The 23013-nt window shown below is 35.1% G+C and overlaps 2 protein-coding genes across 7 annotated transcripts; both read right to left on the bottom strand.

Moving 5' to 3' along the window:
• Positions 1-11503: 11503 nt before the first annotated feature.
• Positions 11504-16624, bottom strand: LOC107763083 (uncharacterized). Of its 3 annotated transcripts, XR_001642945.2 has the most exons (3): positions 16089-16623; positions 11776-11857; positions 11504-11670 (listed from the first exon to the last, which is right to left on the bottom strand). XR_001642945.2 is itself a non-coding variant. In XM_016581506.2 (2 exons), exon 1 carries the CDS (start codon positions 16469-16471, stop codon positions 16091-16093), a length of 381 nt encoding a protein of 126 aa, XP_016436992.1. In that variant the 5' UTR covers positions 16472-16624; the 3' UTR covers positions 11504-11670; positions 16089-16090. The 3 variants fall into 3 exon arrangements, 2 of the variants coding, with proteins under 2 accessions (XP_016436992.1, XP_016436990.1); XM_016581506.2 differs by lacking the exon at positions 11776-11857 and having other exon boundaries at positions 16089-16624; XM_016581504.2 differs by having other exon boundaries at positions 11504-11857.
• Positions 16625-17877: 1253 nt separating this feature from the next.
• On the bottom strand, positions 17878-20178 carry LOC107763085 (uncharacterized). 4 transcript variants are annotated; one of them, XM_075233782.1, is made up of 7 exons: positions 19696-20178; positions 19372-19615; positions 19200-19236; positions 19027-19073; positions 18847-18939; positions 18165-18753; positions 17878-18018 (listed from the first exon to the last, which is right to left on the bottom strand). In XM_075233782.1, exons 2-6 carry the CDS (start codon positions 19387-19389, stop codon positions 18586-18588), a joined length of 363 nt encoding a protein of 120 aa, XP_075089883.1. In that variant the 5' UTR covers positions 19390-19615; positions 19696-20178; the 3' UTR covers positions 17878-18018; positions 18165-18585. The 4 variants fall into 4 exon arrangements, with proteins under 4 accessions (XP_075089883.1, XP_075089881.1, XP_075089884.1 ...); XM_075233780.1 differs by having other exon boundaries at positions 19027-19236; XM_075233783.1 differs by lacking the exon at positions 18847-18939 and having other exon boundaries at positions 18165-18562.
• Between the last annotated feature and the right edge of the window lie 2835 nt (positions 20179-23013).

Genomic DNA, 23013 nt, shown 5'->3' with positions numbered 1-23013 from the left:
TTGTTGAATTGGTCTTCTTATATTGTGTAGGACAATTATCCTCACATTATGAAATAGTCTTTTAGGTTGAGTCAGGCCGAAAAGGTTCATTTTTTAATATGGTATGAGCTGACAGAGGATCTGCATTCAAGTCTCATTGCCACCTATTATAAAAAAAAAAAAAGAATTTTCTCGTGATGCAAAAAAAAATAGGTCAGCACGTAAAGGGATATATTGATGATATAATTAAGTTACTAATTAACATATAATCTTTCTACGGTTTAAACTTTTAAATGAGATGCCGATAACACACTTCAACAAATAATGCTACACAATAGTGGGCATAGTTTCTTGAAGTTGCTATGCTCGATTTTCTCTTATATTTTGATCATTTGCTAGCTCATATTTATAACTAACAACCAATATTAGTTGCATATGATCTAGGAATCTTGATAAAAACTCTTTTAATAGTACTAGGAGACAGAAGAATCTAAAGATCATTGCACAAACGAAAAGTTAATTACGAAGATAAGATGGTGTTTGCTTTTACTGCAATTGCAAATGTTATTGTGATAGCTACATGAAAGGGAGAGGAGAAGACTTTCCAAAGGGGAGGGACCAAACTGATCATTTTCTTTACAATGCCCACTCAATAGATTAAGGACCACCTATCGCACTGTATTGCAGAGAGATTTTGCACGGACCGAAAAATTGAATATATCTACCATAGCAATTCACTCCGTAAAGAGAGAAAAAGTAAAATATTTGGGTTTATCTGCTAAAAGAAATGAGAATGGATTAATTTCTTTTTAGCTTTAGATGTCCGTTTTAGCTTTTCTCTAAGTAACTAAACTAGTTCTTTTTTAAAACTAGCATTGATTACCGCTAATATAGCTTCTTACACCATCGACACGCAAAGACCCCACTTAGGAGTCCCTCGCTAATGTTTTAAACTTTTAGCTGAAATTATACCACACTTCAACATAGTATAAGATTAGATAATGGTGGAGCAACAAATTTATATAAGAGGATTCAAATGTTTATATATAACGAAAAAGTTATTTTTACTCAATTTGCACAGTATAATTTTTTAATGAACGAGTTATCAATTGAACGTCTTCGTTCTTAATTACTAGCTTCGCCCTGATAGCCTATAGAGGTCTTCGTTTCGAGTCTTATTGCCAATCATTTATTAAAAAAAAAAATCACGTGTTTTGCCTATGATAATTAATCAGGCATATAAGGGGGTGTTAAAGATATAATTAGATAATTAAGAGTAGTGTCATCTCTCTGACTAATTATAACAACTTAAACTTTTAGATGAGATTGTAAAACACTTCAACAATGCATATTGCATGTAGAAATGTAAATATTTATGAAGAACGCCAGTTTTCGAACACTGAGGAACTTGACTTTCTAATTAATCATCTAGCTAGCAGAAGAGATTGTTTTTTAGGTATGTTCTCAAGAAAGTCAAAGAAAGAGAAATTGGCAGTAGCATAAAAAGGTTCACATTACAAGAACTCATGGCTCTATTGAAAGAGAAAACAAGAAACATATAAGATTAATATATGACGGCATAATAAACTACATAATTTTGTGAATTAATTGTACATCTTATGTGCAGGAAAGCATACAGCCTTTTTTAATTGAAGCATCAAACACCAATTTCACCACCTATAAGTTTTTAGGATAACAAACCTAAACTGATTGTTATACCGCAAGAGAGCAAGGGAATAGGGTTCTGTCATTTTCTGTATGCAAATGGCAAGTACTACCGAAGGTTAGCAAGAAAAGAAAGAGGTGTTGATATTCATGTAAGGACTCAAAAGGTCTATTTACCCTGCAATATGAACAGGGAAAAAGTGGAGGATCTCAAAATACTTTTACACTATGTGATGTAACATGTAATAACAGTTTAGTCATCATTTTTGCAGGTTACCATTTCTTAATATTTATCATACAAATCTATTTTTAATTTTTTGTGATTGTGTAAATATTTGTATAGTTTATTGTATAGAACTTAACACTTTTAGGACAAGCTACGTTACAGACGTGATTAAAATTGCCAGTTCAATGGTCCCGGGGCAGATTCAGAGGAAGTCCTTTAGTCAGACTTTACTTTCTTCAGAGCAGCTAAATGCTGGCTAATGAGTACTAATGCTCATCCCATTGATATTAATGGCAATACATGCATATCCCCATCGTCTGATTCTCCTTGAAATAATTGAATTTTGTTCCAGTCCACAGCCGCAAGTTCCACCGACCCTTTACTGAAAATGTTGAAATACTTTTTTACACCTTTATCATATGATGGATTATGAATTCGATTCCGTATTCAACTTCTCCTTTACTAGGTCTTTGTTTTCCTTCTGCTTGTGCTCCTTGACGTTAGTTATTTGTTGTTTTCAGTAGTTCATAAGTGTTAGGAGTAACATGGATAGGATAAGAGCGTTTTGTATCCTCTCAATATATCATGATATTGACATCCTTTAATCAGTGATAAATATATACGGCTGCAGGCGAAAAGTAAAGGGAGATTGGCCAAACTATAGTTAAAGCGGACGATTTATGAATGCAAATTAAAAGGGGGAGGGGCCATCTTGGACTTGCAAGTGCGCTTGCTAGCTACAAGTAGTCTTCCAATCAAGTTGAGATTGGTTATATGAATTTTTTTTCTCATATTACTCCGATCCATTTAAGTTAGTCTTAATCAAGGGCGGAGCTACATGTGTTAAAGGCGGGTCAACCAACCACTCTTCGTCGGAAAATTACACTGCGTATATAGGTAAAATATTAGATTTTAGAGGTATATAACATATATTGAATACTTTTTGTAGGAGAATTTTTTCATTTCTTTCAAGTTAGAACACCTTTGAGGAAATTTCTGGCTTCGCTACTGGTCTTAATTATTATAATCATTGTTTGTTTACAGATATGTACATAATGTAGTCTTGTCCCACATTGGAATAGGAGTACTATGTCCTTGTAGAGTATAGTTATAATTAACGACCTCTCGTATTGTATTCTTTATCTAATATCAATAATATATTTTCTCCCATGCTTTCTCACATGGTATCGGAGCATTAGTGAGAAACATGTCGCTGTGCATCATTCCAGCGACTTCCGAGAAGAAAGACCTCTTCGCGTGCAATTTTTCGGCGACTTAGAAGGTTGTCCGTAAGCAAATCACTTTTTGTTGGTGCTGTGCAAAAACCAACACCATTATATTATTCTTTAGATAAAGAAAATCCCTGATTACCTATAGTCTCGGTCTGAGCAACGTAAGCATTTTTGGGTGGACGACCATGTAAGGAATATCACATTTCATGAGTGTGTCCAAGTTTGTGACAATAAGAATACTTGGGTCTAGATCTTCCAAAACGACCTCCTTGTCTATTCTCCATAGTTTGAGACGCCCGAATCAAGTATATGTGATGAGATCACTAGATGACTTAGTGTTGCAGCAAGGCGGAGTAATCGAGAGAATAATTCATTAACTGCGGGGACAGTCGGACTAGCCAAAATCTGGTCGCGTACTGAATCAAGATCATTAGGAAGTCCAGTGAGGGTAAGAACTAGAAACATCTTCTGTCGCTGCTCTTGTTGTTTTTCAACACTAGCAGAAACTGGCATCAACTTCTCAAATTCCTACATGACTGTCTGTACTTGACCAAAGTAAGTAGACATATCTAATTCTTGCTTCTTTAAGTTTGTCATCCGCGATATCACATCATAGATGCGATATATGTCATTAGTGTATAAGGTACGAGCCTTTGCCCAAACCAACTAACATGTCTGGAATGGACGAAACAAGGGCATCAATTTGGAATCAATAGATCGCCACAAGATGCTACATAACTGAGCATCGATCTTTGCCCAAAGTGCTATCGCATTTTCATCTTCTTCGCTAGACTGTTTGATTAGATGATCTTGAACACCTTGACCTTTACACCACAATTCAACAGATGAAGCCCAAGCTAAGTAGTTTGAACTTCCTATTAAAGATTCCGAGGTAATCATAACACTAGAACTTCCAGAACTCATGTTTCTAGACCCAAAAACATCAAATCCCAAAGACATCATTGCAAATTCTTACCAAATAAGAGAAAGAATCAACTGTAATCCACTAAAACAGAGTAAGGAAACACTGACACAGAATAAGGGAATATTGTAGTCGTCGGAATCTTACTATAAGTGCCGGAAAAAATCAAAGTAGTTGGAATGAAACGAAAAAAGTATGGGTAGACTAGGAATTACTAGGCGATCCGACTGTTCAACTGGAACTTTTTCAAAATCTGGCCGGAACAGGGCTCACGCGCTGGCGCGTGGGTCAGATCTCGCCGAATATTTTCTTCCTTTTCCGGCGCGTGAGGGCACGTGGACGTGTATTTTCCGGTGGGGCTGACTGGGGTTTGGTCGCCGGAGCCTGAGGAGTTTACTATATCTCCTCCTCCACCTTCGACCATAGAAGTTTCACCCATACCAATCGTTGAGGAGTCTAGTGTTATTCCTCCTAGATCCCCAGCCACAGGAACACCATTCTTGACTTATCATCGTCGTTCGCGCCCTACATCAGGCTCAACTGGTTCTTGTCCTGCACCTGACCCACTTTTCTCTTCCTAGTACACCGATTGTACTTCGGAAAGGTATACGGACCATACTTAATCCTAATCCCCATTATGTCGGTTTAAGTTATCATCGTCTGTCATCTCCCCATTATATTTTTATATCTTCTTTGTCCTCGGTTTTTATCCCTAAGTCTACAGGTGAAGCATTGTCTCATCCAGGATGGCGACAGGCTATGAGTGACGAGATGTCTGCTTTACATATAAGTGGTACTTGGGACCTTGTTCCTCTTCCTTCAGGTAAATCTATTGTTGGTTGTCGTTGGGTTTATGCAGTCAAAGTTGGTCTCGATGAACAGGTTGATCGACTTAAGGCCCGTCTTGTTGCCAAAAGATATACTCAGATATTTGGGATCGATTACAGAGATACCTTCTCTCCCGTGGCTAAAGTCGTACCGGTCCGCCTTTTTCTATCCATGGTTGCGGTTCGTCATTGGCCTCTCTATTAGCTAGTCATTAAGAATGCCTTTCTTCACAGTGATCTTAAGGATGAGGTTTATATGGAGCAACCACCAGGTTTTGTTACTCAGGGGAGTCTCGTGACCTTATATGTCGTTTGCGTCGGTCACTTTATGGTCTAAAGCAGTCTCCTTGAGCCTGGTTTGGTAAGTTCAGCACAGTTATCCAGGAGTTTGGCATGACTCGTAGTGAAGCTGATAACTCTGTGTTTTATTGGCACTATGCTTCAAGTCTCTGTATTTATCTGGTAGTCTATGTTGATGATATTGTTATTACTGGCAATGATCATGATGGTGTTAGCAATCTGAAGCAGCATCTCTTCCAGCACTTCCAAACTAAGGATCTAGGCAGATTGAAGTACTTTTTAGGTATTGAGGTTGCTCACTCTAGCTCAGGTATTATTATTTCTCAAAGAAAATATGCTTTAGACATTCTTGAGGAGACAGGGATGATAGGTTGAAGATCTGTTGATACTCCGATGGATCCAAATTCTAAACTTCAGCCAGGACAGGGGAGCCGATTAGCGATCCTGCAAGCTATAAGTGGCTGGTTGGTAAATTAAATTATCTCACAGTGACTAGACCCGACATTTCTTATCCTTTGAGTGTTGTAAGTCAGCTTATGAATTCTCCTTGTGATAGTCACTGGGATGCAGTTGTCTGCATTATTCGGTATATAAAATCGGCTCCAGGCAAAGGGTTACTGTTTGAGGATCGAGGTCATGAGCAGATCGTTGGATACTCAGATGCTGATCACCTTCTGATAGACGTTCTACGTCTGGATATTATATTTTAATAGGAGGAAATTTGGTATCTTGGAAGAGTAAGAAACAAAATGTAGTTGCTCGGTCTAGTGCAGAAGCAGAATATCGAGCAATGACTATGGCAACATGTGAGCTAGTCTGGACCAAACAATTGCTCAAGGAGTTAAAATTTGGTGAAATCAGTCGGATAGAACTTGTGTGCGATAATCAAGTTGCCCTTCATATTGCATCAAATCCGGTGTTCCATGAGAGAACTAAACACAATGAGATTGATTGTCACTTCGTCAGAGAAACGATACTTTCAGGAGAGATTGCTACAATGTTTGTAAGGTCGAATGATCAACTTGCAGATATTTTCACCAAGTCCCTCACTGGTCCCCGTATTAGTTATATATATAACAAGCTCGGTACATATGATTTGTATGCACCGGCTTGAGGGGAGTGTTAGTTTACAGATATGTACATAATGTAGTCTTGTCCCACATTGGAATATGAGTAATATGTCCTTATAGAGTATAGCGATAAATAAAGACCTCTTGTATTATATTCTTTATCTAATATCAATAATATATTTTCTCCCGTGCTTTCTCACAATCATGTTATCTAAAAGCTTAAACTAAAGTTAGTCTTATTATTGTGATCATCTTAAAAAGATTAAATTATTAAAGAGAGCATGCTTTATTTATTTATTTAATTTTGTCTCTAATAATGCTCCTCACATATGGGTGTGATTCTTTTCCGATAGGTCAAACACGTGGAAACTTCTTTTTTTTTTTTTTCAAATTACCCCAAGACCTCTGTCTGTGTTGATATCATGTTGAAGTATGCAATCGTCTAATCCAAAAACTTAAACTTAGAGAAAACACACTTTTATTTATTTAATTTTGTATTTAATAGGCCAATGTTATTACTAGTAGTTTTTGAGGAAAATTTTGCGTGATTGCATATAAAACATTTTTGGGTGTGTTTGATTAGAAAAGTTCAAGCGATGCAACAGATAACGGATCGGAGAGCAGATCCATGTGACAGCAAGCAAGGAAGTTTATGAGGAATACCAAATGGAATAAGATTTTGACCTGATATTATTTTCTTAATTGGGAATGGAAAGGAGAATTCTCAGTTCTTGCTACTGACATTCACTTTCAATTTGAACAAATAACTATCCTTATGTGGGTAACAATGTGATCGCTCATAAATTTGTCCTCAATTGTTAACATTTATCTCTACTACTAATTACACATTATTTATTTCCATGTGCGCGTGAAAGATAAAGAATTTAATTAAGAGGATCAGGTAAAAGATAAAGAAGATAACTAAGAAGATCAGGTAAAAGAATATATACAGTGTAGGATGTTATGAATCACTTTAAGTCTTTGTCTGGTGAAGGTGAAGGTAGCAAGGAACGAAAGGTCAGTGTTTAAAGACGTAGGATAATAAAGTGAAAGAGGAGCATATAACTTGATAAGTACTTTTAATTCTTGTAGTAGCTCATCACCGTGGAATTGCTGAGTGTGTGTGAACAAAGTCACTCATGAAAAGTATAAAAGAAAAAGAAGCTACTTATAAGGAGTTAGATATTCTTAATGGCGTGAGGCCTTTTTGGGAAAAACCTTATGGACTTGGCCCAAAGCGAATAATATCATACCTTGTTAAGAATATCTTTGCACCGTCTTACCATATTTGATTTTCCTATTCCTTGAAGGAAGGACAACATATTTACCATATTGGCTAGTCCGTTTTATTAGAGAAAAAGGTTTGACTTCAATAAATTGAAGATTCTTTCTTTTCATTCATCCATATGAGACTTGAGAGTCTTGTTTAGGGGGGTAATTTGCGGGACAGATGTTAGTCTGTCACTTGTGTTTGCCTCTTTGTGAGGTTGTTCTCTCGATATTGTTTACTCTTTTGTATATAGTAGACTACTCATCTCTGCATGTGGATGTAGGTTAATTGACCGAACCACGTAAAAAATAAATTGGTATATTTCTTTTTTGTTGTCTGATTTATCGTTGTTCAAGGTTTGATTTATTAGTTTCCGCATGACACCTGATTATTTTGATCCTTAACACTCCACCCTTAATAGTGGTCTCGAACTTGAATTCCGTGCGCAAGTGAAGAAATTCCTTGTAAGGAGAGCTTGTTAGGATCGAAAATAATCAGGTGTCATGCGAAAGCTAGTAAGCAAACCTTGAACGACGATAAATCAAACAACAAACGAGAAATATACCAAAAGAAACACAAATATTTAACGTGGTTCTGTCAATTGACCTACGTCCACGGGCGGAGATGAGCAATCCACTATATAAAAGAGAGTACAAAATATTGATAGAACAACCTCACGAAGAGGCAAACACACAAGTGACACATTAACGCTTGTCCCGTAAAGTTCTCCCCTTAAACATGACTCTCAAACCCCATATGGTTACATTGTGGATGCTACTGAATTAGAAAGAAGGATCCTCAATTTATAGAAGTCCAAATATTTTCCTACAAGAAAAGCGACTAGCCAAATATGAGAGATTTATAATTTCCTTCTACAAGAAGGAAAACCTAATTATGGTAAATATATTGCCCTTTCGTTCAAAAGATAGGAAAATCAAATATGATAAGAAAATCAGAAGAACACCTGACAGAGCTTTTCCCCCTAAATGGAATTTATGCATTGCGAAGTTGAATTAGTGGGATTAGTAGATTGACTCCTTCCGATCTTTGCAAAGGTAAAGCATTATGTCCCCTACCTTATGTAAAGTATTATTTTTGGTTTGACGGTATTAAATAACTAAAAGAGGGGAAATAAATGGTCTGATATAATCTCTTGTTTCCAAATATATTTAATATTGCATTCTCATCTCCATAAATTCAAACAAGAGGAGTGTGTGTGTATAGATGATTGATCGTAGTAACAAGATTCATGCCTGTGCATGTCAGTAGGTTAAAAAAAAATCACTTGATTGGAAGCATCTAGTAAATTTGCTGTCCATGCAACAGTCATGAAACATGTCCAGAAAAAGGAAATTAATTTTACTATTTCTGACTGCAGAAAAAACATTGTTGTCAGGCATATTTCCCTTTCGATGATTAGTTAAATGACACCAGCTTCAAAATTTTCAATCCATATAAAGAATTCCTAAAATTTATTCCTAGTGAGTAGCTAAGAAGATAACCCACTGCCCTTCAGATATTTCAGCTCTTTCCAACCAAGCTCCTTCTTCTATCTGTTGGTAAATGTAAAGTCTCAAAGCAGAATAAGAACCACTATTAGTCTATTATTATACCTCAATTGTAAGTTGGGGTTGGTCCTCGTCGCTCCATTTAAGCAACAATGACATAGGCACGAATTTTCAAGCAGTGTCAATATTTAAAAAAGTAAATAAATGAATAAATTATTGTAACAACAAACGGAATTATTTTTTTAATATTTATACCCAATATTTTAATGTTATTTATTATATATACATACATATTATGCAAAATTTTGATAAAGTTAGTCTCACGTGACACCGCTCGGAACAAGGTGTCTGCGCCCCGGCATATAAGCTCAACTCATATTGATAAATATTATAAAAGTAGAAATAACAACAACAAGGTTTCAATGTCAAATAAGTTTTGGGTCAGTTATACGAAGGACGAGAAAATACAGAAAGAAAGACAAAAAAGTCTTAAATGTTGTTTAATATGTCTAGATATCTGAAGACAATAAGGGAAATGCAGTAGCAGTTCACTTTCTCTGCTATATCTGCATTATTCACTGCCACTGACATGCATTTATCCTCAGTTTAACCTTTGCTTCGTTTTTAGGGTTTCTATGGCCTCTTGTAGTCACTGCCTAACGGACGAAATTAAATTAGTAAAGCATTTCACTCAGAACTGTCAGATCTATGAAGATGATGATGATACATGATGAAACAAAATTTTAAATCTTAGGTGCATCCACATTACCTCACCGCAAACAATGATCTAGGATTTAAACTTTATAAGTTAGAATTCTTGTTTATTTCTTGTTAAGAGGTGACAAGATTTATCTTCCAAAATAAATAATTAAAGTTCTTCAACCAGCTAGTGCTAGCGGATATTTTTATATTTCTCTGGTTTCTTGTTACATAAATAGTTTTGGGTATAAGACCGATTCCATCCGACGATAACACGTAAAATGGGAGATCGGAACTCCATGGTCGACTTTACTGGTTGTGAAACACCCATGATTTAACGAGGCTCTCCTTTTTTCTATGGGTAGCAGTTGTTCTATGGGTTCAGTAAAACACACTCCTTTTTGTGGAAAGACATGATATCGCCCTAGAATGTACAATTGAAGACATTTGGTGGTTGGATTGGTACGAAAAGAGTCATGTCTTGGGATGGTTACTTGAGGGTAAAGCAAAAATGCCGTCTCATTTCCAAATTGGGTTAAGATGTGAAAACATATAAAAAGAAGACGTCGACTTTACTGGTTGTTGGATTGAGGCATGCGTGACATGCCGTACCATAAGGGAAAATGATTTCCCCCGTACTATTATTCCTTCTAATAAAAACATTCATCTTTTCTTATTTGTTCCTGTTCAAATTCACACTCATAGCTTTACCCAACTTTAACACCAACATTGTGCTTTTGTACATCACTTTACCTTCTCTTTCTTGTTTGTCTAGTCTTTTCCTAGTAATTGGACCAAGGAAAACTTGTGAACTTCGTCTCCATTTAAGTACTTATTCTATTTAAAACCAACTCTTATTCACCTGGAATACTACTTAATCATGTAGAAAGATCAAACTGGCAAAAGAGCAAGCCAAAGAACGGGTTGAGACTTATGATCTGAAGACCAAGTCAGAGACTATTAGCCGTCTCGCAAAGCAACTTTCAACGACAATTTTGAGACTTCGAGTAAGAGGGTGCACAAAATGCCTAATTGCTTGTAGCACCCCCTATATTTAGAGTTGGTAATGAAGACAATGTGATGAAAAAAGAATACAGAGCAGTTGGCACAAATACAACTCAAGAAGGCATTAGAATGAACTCCAACACAAGTGTGCTTCCAAGTTAGGAGCACAAGAGGAGCTTAACGGACCAGTTTAGTGTCATCAGGGGAAATATACCATAAATTCACCTAAGGGGCGCTTGATATGATGTAAATTATTGTCCTAGATATTAATCTTTGAAACCATTTTAGCATGAAATCAAACAAAGCAAAAGTTGCATCACAAAATGCTGGTGTCAATTGATCATGAAGACTAGAAGACACACACACACACACACACACCAAAAACAAAAAGCAAAAAAAAAAAAAGGGGTCTCAAGTATCGAGCACTATATGGCAAAATACTACAATAGCCATTCCAAGATACTAATGCCTACTCTCGAATTATCTGGCAAGTACCATCAGCTAAACCATTATTTAGAACCTTGGTGGTAATTTATGGTGTTAGAAGGAGACAAAATTCATCTACCTATCTTCATTTTCGATAGGCTAGAGGGGTTCTGGACGAGGAATTGGCTAAATATATATTTGGAAGACTTGCATTGCATATGACCTGCTCTTTTGGAAGTATAATGATTTTGGAAACTGAAATTGTCATGCTGTCCTGTCTAATTATAGGGAATCAAGAACAACCCCTTCTTGGCAGGGAAGAATTGTGTTGATAAAATATGATTGAGATAAAAAGTCCAATAGAATCTGACCAATGACAGTAATTGAAGCCACAACTAAAATTGATATCAATATCTTTCGAGGTACATGGTATGACATCAGGCGAAGCTGTGAATTTGGGAAATCAGAATCGGACTATTAGCTAATCACATGCAGAATTTGACTAGCTTGGACATTTCAAACAAAAGATAGGGAACATAATCTGCATAAGATAATCGAAAAGAATTATTCAGCTGCTGAAACTTTTTGCTGTAAAATCAAATTGCTCCAGGAATATATCTTAACATGTTAAAAACAAAGGAAGTACATTTGCACAGCACTTGGCTGACACTGCAATACATCATCAGCTACTGTTATTGACAGCAACGGTTTCGGCCCAACTACACAGCCTGGTAGAGAGGGAATTTGAACAGTTACAAATCATGTACATGTGATAATACCACAGCTAATAAAACTGAATTTTCCAAGATGACCAAATAAAAACAGGAATAGATACACTTTTTTCTCGTTACTTGCATTCTTCTATTGCATTTATTAATCCTTTGACCATTCAGATACTAAAATAAGAGGATCAAATGCAAAAAAAGGTGTTGTTATGAACTGCTCGTATGCCTAACATTATGGAATTTCAGAAAGTTGCCTTTACAATGTTATAAATGGGTACACCTTTTAGTGTTTAATAAACTTGTAAGTTGTAACTCCACTTTTGCTAAAGAAGAACTATCCCAGTTACTATTTCTTTTTGACAATTATGCCAGAAGATCCATGGCGGACCTGAAGTTATAGTATAACATTAGTGGTGCAAGCTCACGGCCTGCTCAAGCTTGGCTCAGTCCCGGCTCAAATCCAATTGAGACTTCCCAAGTTCGAGCCTAATCCCAGCTCGCTTGTCCTTCCCACAAATTTTCTTTTTGTCCTCATATACCAGTAGGCCGCCTCTTCTCCCTCTTGAAGTGTCAAGGATATGTTAAAACCATGTAAAACTCAATTCTTTACTGATTATTCCACATATGAGAGTTGTAGGAAATCTTTGGCTTGTTTTCTTAATCTTACGAACTTACGGATTGATTTAGTGAAAGTTCTGTCATTGTTGTTATGGAAGCTAACCAAACACGTTGAGCCAGTCTCGAGCTCAGCAAAACTTGATCATCTCGAGCTCAACCTCAGCTGGACTCAAGCCAACCTGAAGCTCAACTCTCAATGCACCAAGTTGAACTACACCTGGCTACTCTTGGGTTTGGCTTAGCTCATTTCACTCCTAAAAATGACAGTAGACTTTAGAGGCCTAAAAATGACAGTAGACTTTAGAGCTATGGGGGGCTAGAACCAGGCACAGCCCCTGTGAATGTTCCAAGTGTATAATAACTATGCTTGCCGCAACATAAGAACATCTTCTAGAATGGCTTCCAGACATACTCTATGCTAATTCGCTCTTTCATCTTCTCCTAGAGACTAGCTATAGAATGAAATTAGCCATGGCAATTTACCAGGCAAAATATATATATAAAGCTTGATCCCATCACAAAGACCCAATTATGATTTATTTTACAACTAAACACCTTTAAGATCAAAATGTAGCTACTTTACTCTAGAAGAGTATCGACAGAAACTGTGAAACGTCAGTATATCCACATAGACAACTAAAAGCAGTATCTGCTTTTTGTTAAGATAGTTTAGTTACTGCTTGTTTGTTAAGATAGTTTAGTTTCATGCTAACATGGTACACACTCAAAATCTCTAACGCTTGATCTCATTAAGATGGTTGCATCAGCTTTTTGTTAAGATAGTTTAGTTACTGCTTGTTTGTTAAGATAGTTTAGTTTCATGCTAACATGGTACACACTCGAAATCTCTAACGCTTGATCTCATTAAGATGGTTGCATCTCTGCTTAATTCATTATATTACATTCTTGCTCTAGCATTATAAGGTCTAAATGAAGCATTAAGGTGGTTCATCAAGGCTTAACATTCTTATTCAAAATTATGCATATTTAGCTCTATACATTATTTCAAGTCTATAGCTTACTAGCATTTCTTTAGCTTTAAAAGTTTAATCTTCCTTTCTAACGCATAACAATAGAGTCAAACTCGACCTAATCTTAAGTACCTCTAATTATAAATCTTATCAGCATGATTTTCCCTAATCAATTATAATGTCAATATCAAGAATTGTTTTCAAGGAAATAGTAAATACATCAAGTTAAGTTTGTTCTAACTAACCAGATGATGCAACCATCGTTAACAATAGGCGGTGGAAGGGAATGAAAAAGCTAAGAGGACAATTGGTACATTCATTTGGTAAAGAACTTATCTTGCCTCGTTGTCTGGTGTGATAAAAAAGAAAGCAAAACAACTCTCCTTTACTTTCCATGCAGTTTTGAATAGGTTAGGAAACCGACAAGAATACAAATCTTCATTTTGACTCCCCTTCTCACTATACCTAATGCCCCATCTGAATCTTCTTCCAACCCGCAAACAAAGAAATCGAGACTAACATGATTGCTAATTTGTGCTCAGAGAAAATATGGTGCTTTAAATCAAAAGAAGAAAAATTGAATAATATAATGTTAAACTAGTCATACTTCACACTGGTGTTGGAAAAAGAAACAAACTAGGACCAATAAAATAAAAAATAAAAAATTAAGCTATATCCTATTTAAAAACCTCGTCAACTAGTGGTACTTGGCATAAATATCAAGTGGTATGTACCAAATGATTTTTTTGATAAGGTAAAGTCACGTGGTACCAAAAGATAAGGGTAAACATTTGCAATTTTCAGTCTTTCTGGCACATGTAACTTTGACAATAGCAGGCTATTTATTTGCTGGAAGCAGCATACGTGGTCAAATTTTGAGCACAATGTTTCCTTTGGTAACACTGAAGCCATTATTATCAGCTATGATATGATATTTTTCCCTTTAAAAGTGGGGGGAAAGGAGAAGGTTTGAAACTTGTAAACGGGTTGGGGCTTGGGTTCTACCGCCAATTTGCAAAAGGGGAGATCTTAGAAGGGACGGGGAAAAGGAAAAGGAAAAAGCTGGAACAGGGGTCAAAAGTGGTCATGGCAGGGGGGGCAAAAGGAGGGCATGCCATCGAAGGCTAATTCCTGAAAAGGGAAGCATGACAAGAAGCAACCTTTATTTGGACGAGGCCAAAAATGAGGCAACAGTAGCATGTGGAGGGCAGAGTAAATGGGGCAACAACAAGGTTATCGAGGAAGGAGCCATCGTTCGGTTGGATGGAGGGGAGGGGAGGGTACCACTAGCTACAGAAGAGCAAATGCAGCAAGGGATGGAAGAAGCAACTACAAGATCTTAAGTAAGGAAAGGACGAAACTCCTTATAGTGAAACATATTATGTAAACTTAGCCATATTTAGCACCAAAACCATATGGCCTGTAAACTTTCTTTTCTACTCTAAGTTGGGAGATTCTCTAAACAATTCATGTCTTTTTTGAAATTGCAGGTTTGTAATGCATTCACGTATCTTTTGTCCACAGACTCCTCAAAGAGTTTCCCGCAAAAAATTATGCTCAAACTGCAAAAACCTAGCTAACCATTAAATCTCATTTTCAGTTTAGGCCCCAGAAAGGCAAATCTCTGAACACCCCCTCCCCCAAACATTCTATTTGTAGACTACTCTCAAGGTTTCCAGTACATCCCATTTCATCATCCCACAAGGAAAGGGAGGGAAAGACAAAATCTCGTCAAGTGCTTAGTTCATCAAATGGAACTCATTTTCCTTTCCAAATATCCCAATTTTTTTCCACTGTTATTGAAGAAGGGGGTAAACAGAGTATCCAAAAATATGCTTGGAGGACAAATGATAAAGTGGAACAAAGAGTCTCTTCAAAAGGCCTCAGTGGAAAAGATCCAAAGATTGAACCTTTACATCAAAAAGTTTAGTCTCTGTCCCCTAACTCTTATCCATATAACTTATTTTAATCAATACTTAAACATGGTTTTCAACCTTTTGTAATAAAAAGATATGTTGCTCGGATCCTCCAATAATTTCACTGGGCGCGTGTCGGATCCTCTAAAAGTAATGCATTTGGAGGATTCGACACGGATGCAGTGGCATTTTTTGGACGAGACCAGCAACATAGCTCAAAAATATCACCAACACACAATTTTCAGACCATATCCTAGACCCTGTGTGATTACTAAATGTTACCTACTTTCATACCTAACCAAATGCTGTAAAATTATAGAGAAAATGATTTTTCATGATATAGTAACATTTTTCCTCCATAGCGAAGCAAACCCACCCCTACATCTTCAAATTACCTCTCCCTCCTCTACCACAGACAAACTAAAGCATCACCAATTAAAGACAAATGTGATAAATCGCCAATAATTCCAATTAAAGAGAAGCTCTAAGTTCCTCCTATATGAGAACACCAGCTAAACCCAGTACATCACATATTTTCATCAAACGTTCGAATAACAATCTATGTGCAACAATGAGGACTTAAAGAACTCGAAATGTGCCTCAAAAGCCAAAATAGTAATGACGCATACACGATTGATTGATTAACTGATTGATTATTCAACATACAGGCTCAATTTCCAATAATTACTAATAAACAGATAAAAAGACCTAAAAATTGAGATTCCTTACCTTCATTTCTGGTATCCACCACCAATAGCATCCATATCCTCTTCAATCTTAGCAGTCAAATAAGGCTGAGGAAAATCATTGATATCAAAAGTCTTCTTCTCCATCATCTTCTCAACATCAGTTTTATTGAGGAAAGTACGCCTAATTGGAGGACGGTTACGTCTCTGGTCACGAGAGAAGTACTTGATGTCAAATACGGTTTCAGGATCGGAAGTAGGTATGATGGCCTTAGCTTGAGCTGTGGCCGGACAGAAGAGCCTGTAATCAGTTGCCTTGGGCACAGCGGATAGATACTCTGGACTTGTTTGTGGTCCAGTGAACTCCCATGGCTTCTTCATGAAACGCTTTAGGGTTTTGATCACCGATTTTCCTGACGAAGCCATTGACGAATTTGCTGTGGTGAGTCTTGAGATCTGTTTGGTTTCTTGGAAAAAGGTTGGATTTTGATTTTTGTGATTTCAGGAGAGAAAACTGTTTTGGGCTTAACCAAGGGTCCGAACTTCAAACTTTTTTCTGTAACTGCGGGTTCGGTCAGCTTTTTAGATCATATACTCCTACCTCCATTTTTACGTAAATCTCTTTTCTTTTTTGTTCCTTCCAAAAAAAAAAATATATATATTTTTAAATTTAGAAATAATTTTACTTAAATTTATAATTCTACCATTAATGAGAAATTTAATTACACAAATACTCTGGGTCCCTTTTTGAATTATTTAGGATCACAAATTCCAAAAGCAATCATTATTTACTTAAACTCCGTGCCCAGTCAAACAAGTTCACATAAATTGAAACAGAGGGAGTATATACTATACTATAGTCTATAACTTTGTAAAAATCTAAAATCTCCTTAAAAACTGAATGATTAAATTACCCTCTACCTAAAAGTAATATTATTTCAATTTTATTTGAGATACTGCTACGTGAAATTATAAATTGGACACACTACAACATTATGTATATATAGCTATAAAATATATTATAGCTAAATATAAAAATTTATGTAGCTAAATATTTTAGCCACAAATAGTTTTTTCGTAGCATTCGTAGCAAGAAGTGGCGTAACTAAAAGTTAGCTGCAAACTTTACATGATCCATGGCTAAGGACTAATACTTATTGCAAATTTTATGTGTTCTAGCTGTGATGATAATACATTCTTGCCACGAAAAAGAAGATTATAGCAATAATTTTATTCTTTTGCCATGACAAATAAAATGTATAGCTATCTTTATTTTGTAGCTACAAAGTGTTGTATTGTAGCAAAAGATTTGATTTGTTTGTCACGTAACTTTATATTTTGTCGCTATTTCTATAGCTTAGTTTCGTAGCAATAGTACTCGTATTCAACTACGGATCAAAAATTCATAGCAATGAATTGAAGTATTAGCCACAAATATTTTCTTATTGCAGCTAAAAATTCATACTTTTAGCGATGTAATATATCTTATTATAGCAAAATATTTTCTTTATTAGCTACGAAAAGTAAAAATACGTAGCCATGTTTAGCTACAAATTCAAAAGTGCATAGCTAAAATTTCATTCTTTTTTGCCACAAAGCATAAAATTGTTGCAAAAGATTCTTCATTTGCTATGAAAATAAAAACGTATAGCCATGTTTATACTATGTGACAGTTGTATATATGTTTTGCTACTATTCAAAAATTCATCGCTACTAATTGAGAATTTTACCTCAAATACTGTTAGCCACAATAATTCATATAACGTAGATAAGAATCGTTTTTTGGCATGAAATATACCTTCAATTGTAATTATTCAATAAATGCAATGTTAAAAAAAATAATAAATGTTCAATAATATCATTCAAAACAGTGGAGTATTACGTTATTCAAACATATTAGTGCGCTTTTACAAAAGAAATAATAATTATTCATCTCCCTCTCAATCTTGATACTTCCATCCCTACTCCATAACCTGCAACAATATTTTAAAAAATATATAAGAAAATAGTACAACAAAGTATTTTCGCTGGAAAAGATAAACTTTACTTGTTAATAAGAATAATTTTTTGAAAGGATAACATAAAAAGATATTAGTAAGTAGTATAATAAGTTACTTACGATCTGATTTGCATCATTTGGCCGTCGATTTCAAGCAGCAAGCATTATTTGAAAAAACATTTCCCATCGTTTTTTCATCTCCACTAACTTATTATCAGTGTCTTTCTTGATTTTTTCAATTTTTTCATCAGCTTCCCTTTTAACTTCTTCGAGTTGTTTCTTAGCTTCCCTTTTAACTTCTTCCACACGCTCATTTGCTTCTTTTCTGGTCAATTCTACTTGTTTATAAGTTGTATCTTTGTTGGTCTACCTCCAAAATATTCACTGATATTCTTTCCGAGACCATATGCTCGAAGATATCCATATTTTTCTGCCCCACATACTTTTTCAAAGATATCATCATCATTTAAAGAAATTTCTCCTTCTTTTTGCTGCTCTTTTAATTGGTCAAATTGAACCTATAATCAATAATGCAAATTAATCATACATAAGCGCAAATGTATACTCTAAAAGGAGATAAAGATAAAATAGAACACATTGACATGACAATGACATTTTGTTGGAAAGCATCAACTTGTTTTCCTTTTTTTCTCTTGCGAGATTCCAAAAAAACTTCAACACGGGATGGAGCTTTTCCATTTTTTTTCTCCTGTGAAAATATTAATCATTTTCATTAATTGAATAAGATATGTGAATATAATTCTTATAACTTTATTCTAAAAAATTATCATGTTGTTTATACCATTTCATATCTAAGTCTTGCATAAGTTTTGGTCCCACTATATGGAGGCAAGGAACATTTCGATCTATTTATCTTGTTTTGCGTGCTTTTCTTCTGCACGAAAGTTTTAAAAAAAATTAATAATATTAGTTTCTACAACATATAATAATTTGAAAAGACCAAACAGATTAAATAAAATACCTGAAAATCATCACCGCTCCAAAGGTTGACCAAATATTTCCATTCATCTACAATGAGAAGTTTAGGCTTATTCCGTAAGCGAAGTTGATAAGTTGCTTTTGAATCAAAATACTTATTTTTCAACTTGTGCCTATAGTCTATGTAGAGGTCACTCATATGACCAAGAATTGCACCTTTTCTTCCCTTGGAGACATCAAAATTAAACTTTTCCTATAAAAAATAAAATATACCATTATAAAAGTTAGAACTATTGATTTAAAACCAAACTTGCTTAGTATCTCAGATTGTCAACCCACCAAAAATTAAAGAAAATTATAAACTTTAATAATTTACTAGTTTTCTTACCAAGATAATGTCCCACATATGGTCGATCTTGTCTTGCTCTATTTCTTTCCAACCATTTACTTTTAATGGGCAACATGTTCGGCTTCTAACTGTTTGACCCAAAAGCAAGTAAAATCGGTTGCATTCTCGCCAACAGCTTGATGATCCTCATCAAATTGAACGATCAATTTTTGTCCTTCCTGTAAATTGATTATCGTCACGCATCGTGTAGGCCCTCTGGTTTTTCTTTTCACGACGTTAGTACCTACATTTAAAGATGACATAAATATACTTCATGTAAAAATATCGAAAGAATTGACAAAGATCAATAAAAGAAAAAAATACCTATTGAATTTGCTGATTCATGTTCTTCCACAACTGTTTCACTCACTTGTTCAGACGAGTTCTCCCTAGAACTATTTTCTCCGAGAAAAGAACTCACAAAAATATCATTTTTTCTGAGGGTATAAATATCAATTGACTTATCCTTATGCCTCTCATAACTGAGAAGCATATTCTTAGCATTTGAATCGTCACGATATTCCAATAACCCATCACAATCACTAATAACTCTATCACCTCTCAAATAAACAAATTTATCTCCCTCAAGAATATTGAAGTTGCAAAGCTTTTTCATTTCATCCAGCAGATCAAAGAAAGCTATGAAATCAATATCAATACTTGCTTTCACCAACTGCCCACTTACATATTTTCTAGAAGGAGAAAATATAAAATGGCCACCATAATGGAAGCTAAATTCCAACTCTCTTGTCATATTCATGTTTCCTAGAAAATTTATAATATAGGTTAGCTAGATGATTAAACAAACACAAAATGTTGTCTAATTGAAAATGAATTGATAAAGAATTCTATATTTTATAAAAGCTTTATTGCAATTACCCGAATAAACAACTTCTTCTCTATGTTGTGTGGTTAAATCTTCTGTAACAAATGTTTTCTTGGAACTTTTTGGAGGTTCCGTCTCATGATCATCAGTCAATCGAATATTCCGTTTCTACCCATGTCTGATTATAAATAAGTATTTGTAAGACATCAATATATTTCGTGTAATAAGTATAAAAGCAAATGGTAGTTCTTTGAGATTAAGTAGAAGCTCAAGGCCTACTTATGAAGGGAACCCCTTCACAAATGCTCTCCGTGTAGAATCAAACCACATTGGCTCCAAGTGCAGAATATTTTAGTACTTTTTTTGTGGTGCCCATTCCACAACGTAGCCTTTTTTTCAATCATTTTCAGCAATGGAACCGGTCGAACCCACAAAAAAGGTTGCTTACTATTCATTAAGTCCCAAACTATTTCCATATCACTAATTGAAGCAAGATGTACAACTATTTATAATTAAGTAGAAATTCAATATGCAATTTTATCAAACTATAATTTTTAATATTAAAAATAAACTGAATGAAACAACTAAATTAGTATAATGATCATAAGTTTTTCTTAAAATAAAGATAACCATAGCGCAAACGGCACTAGTACTCATGTAGTATTTCTCTCACATTAATAATAATATTCCCTTCCACACACACAAAAAAAAAAGGAATATTAAATTCTCAACATAAACGAAACTAGAATATTTTATTTTGTAAGACACTCAAATCTTGTAATTCATCCATAAAAACAAAAGAGTTAGTGGATAATAGTTAATCAAAGTTAAAGGAAAAGAGGCGTACCTTTGATGCAGGGGAAGAGCCGTACCTTTGCTCCCCAAATCTCGAGACTTTTAGTATTTTAGGGTTTTTGCCTCTTTTAGTTTATGTTTTGGCTCTAATAGGAAAAGAAGACTGTGATTTAGGCACAAAAAAATTAGAGGGAAATAATTTAGAGGGAACTTGTTTCTTTTGGTAACTCATATTTTATTTTTCAAATTGTGAATTCATGTTTCCCTCCTCGTAAATATCAGTCCAAAAGTAGTTAGATAAGAATATTATTAATATAAACACATTGTTATTCCATATAATCTAATTATATTTATATGTTGTATAATTTATTAATATAATTATATTTTATTAACATAACTATTCTTGAAGCGTTTGATCAGGATAAAGCTTGAGTAATACTTAGTGAAGTTTATTAAAATTTGGTAGATTAGTTAATCAATATTAATTAGAAATGATCACCCTATATATTTTAATTATATGTGAAATTTACTAGTAAGCTTTTAAGCTCCTGCGAAATTAAGCCGAATAGAATGATGAACACCTCTAATTACGCTAAAAGGTATTATTTTGATATAAAAAAAATGGTCCGAGTAAAATAACTATTCTCGGAGCATTTGTCAGGATAAATCTTGAGTGATATTTATAGAAGTTTTATTTAAATTCGATATAGGAGTTAATAAATATTAACTAGAGACGATCATATGGTGTATAACCTATCAAATTAAAGAACATTGAGTCTAGTTTCCAACGCATCAAATCGTTCGTCATTTGGATATGTATACAGAAAGTTATGACCATTTTACTGGACCTATATCATATGCACGTCCAGATGTGCGGCCGCGCATATTTGGGAGTTTCTGCCTTGTGTGTGCGGCCGGATGCGCGGCCACTTGCCCAGGTGCGCGGTCACGCACGTAAGAGCTCATTTAATACCCCAAGGCTGGGTAGAGAGGGATTAAAGTTATTTTTGAGCTAAAATCTAATATTTTTAGAGAGAAGTGGGAGTGTTCTAGAGATAGGAAGAAACTCAAATGTCTTGTTCATCAAATCTTGCTCAAGCCTTGAAATCCAACAAGAAATCTCTCAAGTTCTTCATCTAAGAGGTAATGTTTCATACCCTAGTTTTTCAATTTCGGATTTGGATAGAAGATGGTTGATTATGAGTATAATTCTTGAGTGTAAGAGTATTATTTATATATTGTTGTACAAATAAGGTTTGTGGGAAGATTTTTGAGTTCAAATGGGTAAAGATTTGGTTGAAAATCGTAGAAATCTTCAAAGACTTTAATTGAAGATTTGAGGATCGAGGTGATGTCGAAATTTGGTGAAATTTATATGGTTGGACTCGTGGTGGGATGGGCGTTCATATTTTGTAACTTTGTCGGGTTCCGAGACGTGGGGCCCACGAGCGATTTTTTAGTTAAATTTTGGATTTTATTAGAAAACAATTTGTATTTCCTTATGGAATTAATTATAATAATTGGTAATGACTGAATCGAATTAATTGTGGCTAGACTTGAGGCTTTCGGATACCAATTCTCGTGGCAAGGACATAGCGGAATAAAGAATTACACGGGTTGAGGTAAGTAACAGTTCTAAATTTGGTCATGATGGTATGAAACCCCGAATTATATATGTGTTATGTGATTGGTTTTGAGGTGACGCACATGCTAGGTAACGGGCGTATGGGCGTACATCGTAGGAATTGTAACTTGGTCAATTTCACGGATCTGTGTAGTTGAATAAATTATTGTTACCCATACATTTTTTCACGTATTGGGAAAATTGAACTACAAATCATGTTTAAACCATGTGTTGACATTGTTGGGACCCATGGAGGTCGTGTACATATTCAATTATCTGTTAAATTACTATTTTGTACTCAGTCACGATTTTTACTGTACACACCCCCGATGAGCGCAGGTACCTACTGAGTGCGAGTGCGAGTGTCGAGTGCTGAGTGATTGTGAGGAATGAGTGA

Source organism: Nicotiana tabacum, chromosome 17 (assembly GCF_000715075.1).
Source record: "Nicotiana tabacum cultivar K326 chromosome 17, ASM71507v2, whole genome shotgun sequence".
NCBI lineage: Eukaryota > Viridiplantae > Streptophyta > Magnoliopsida > Solanales > Solanaceae > Nicotiana > Nicotiana tabacum.
The sequence above is the reverse complement of the archived record's forward strand: the minus strand, read 5'-3'. Positions and strand labels throughout refer to the sequence as shown.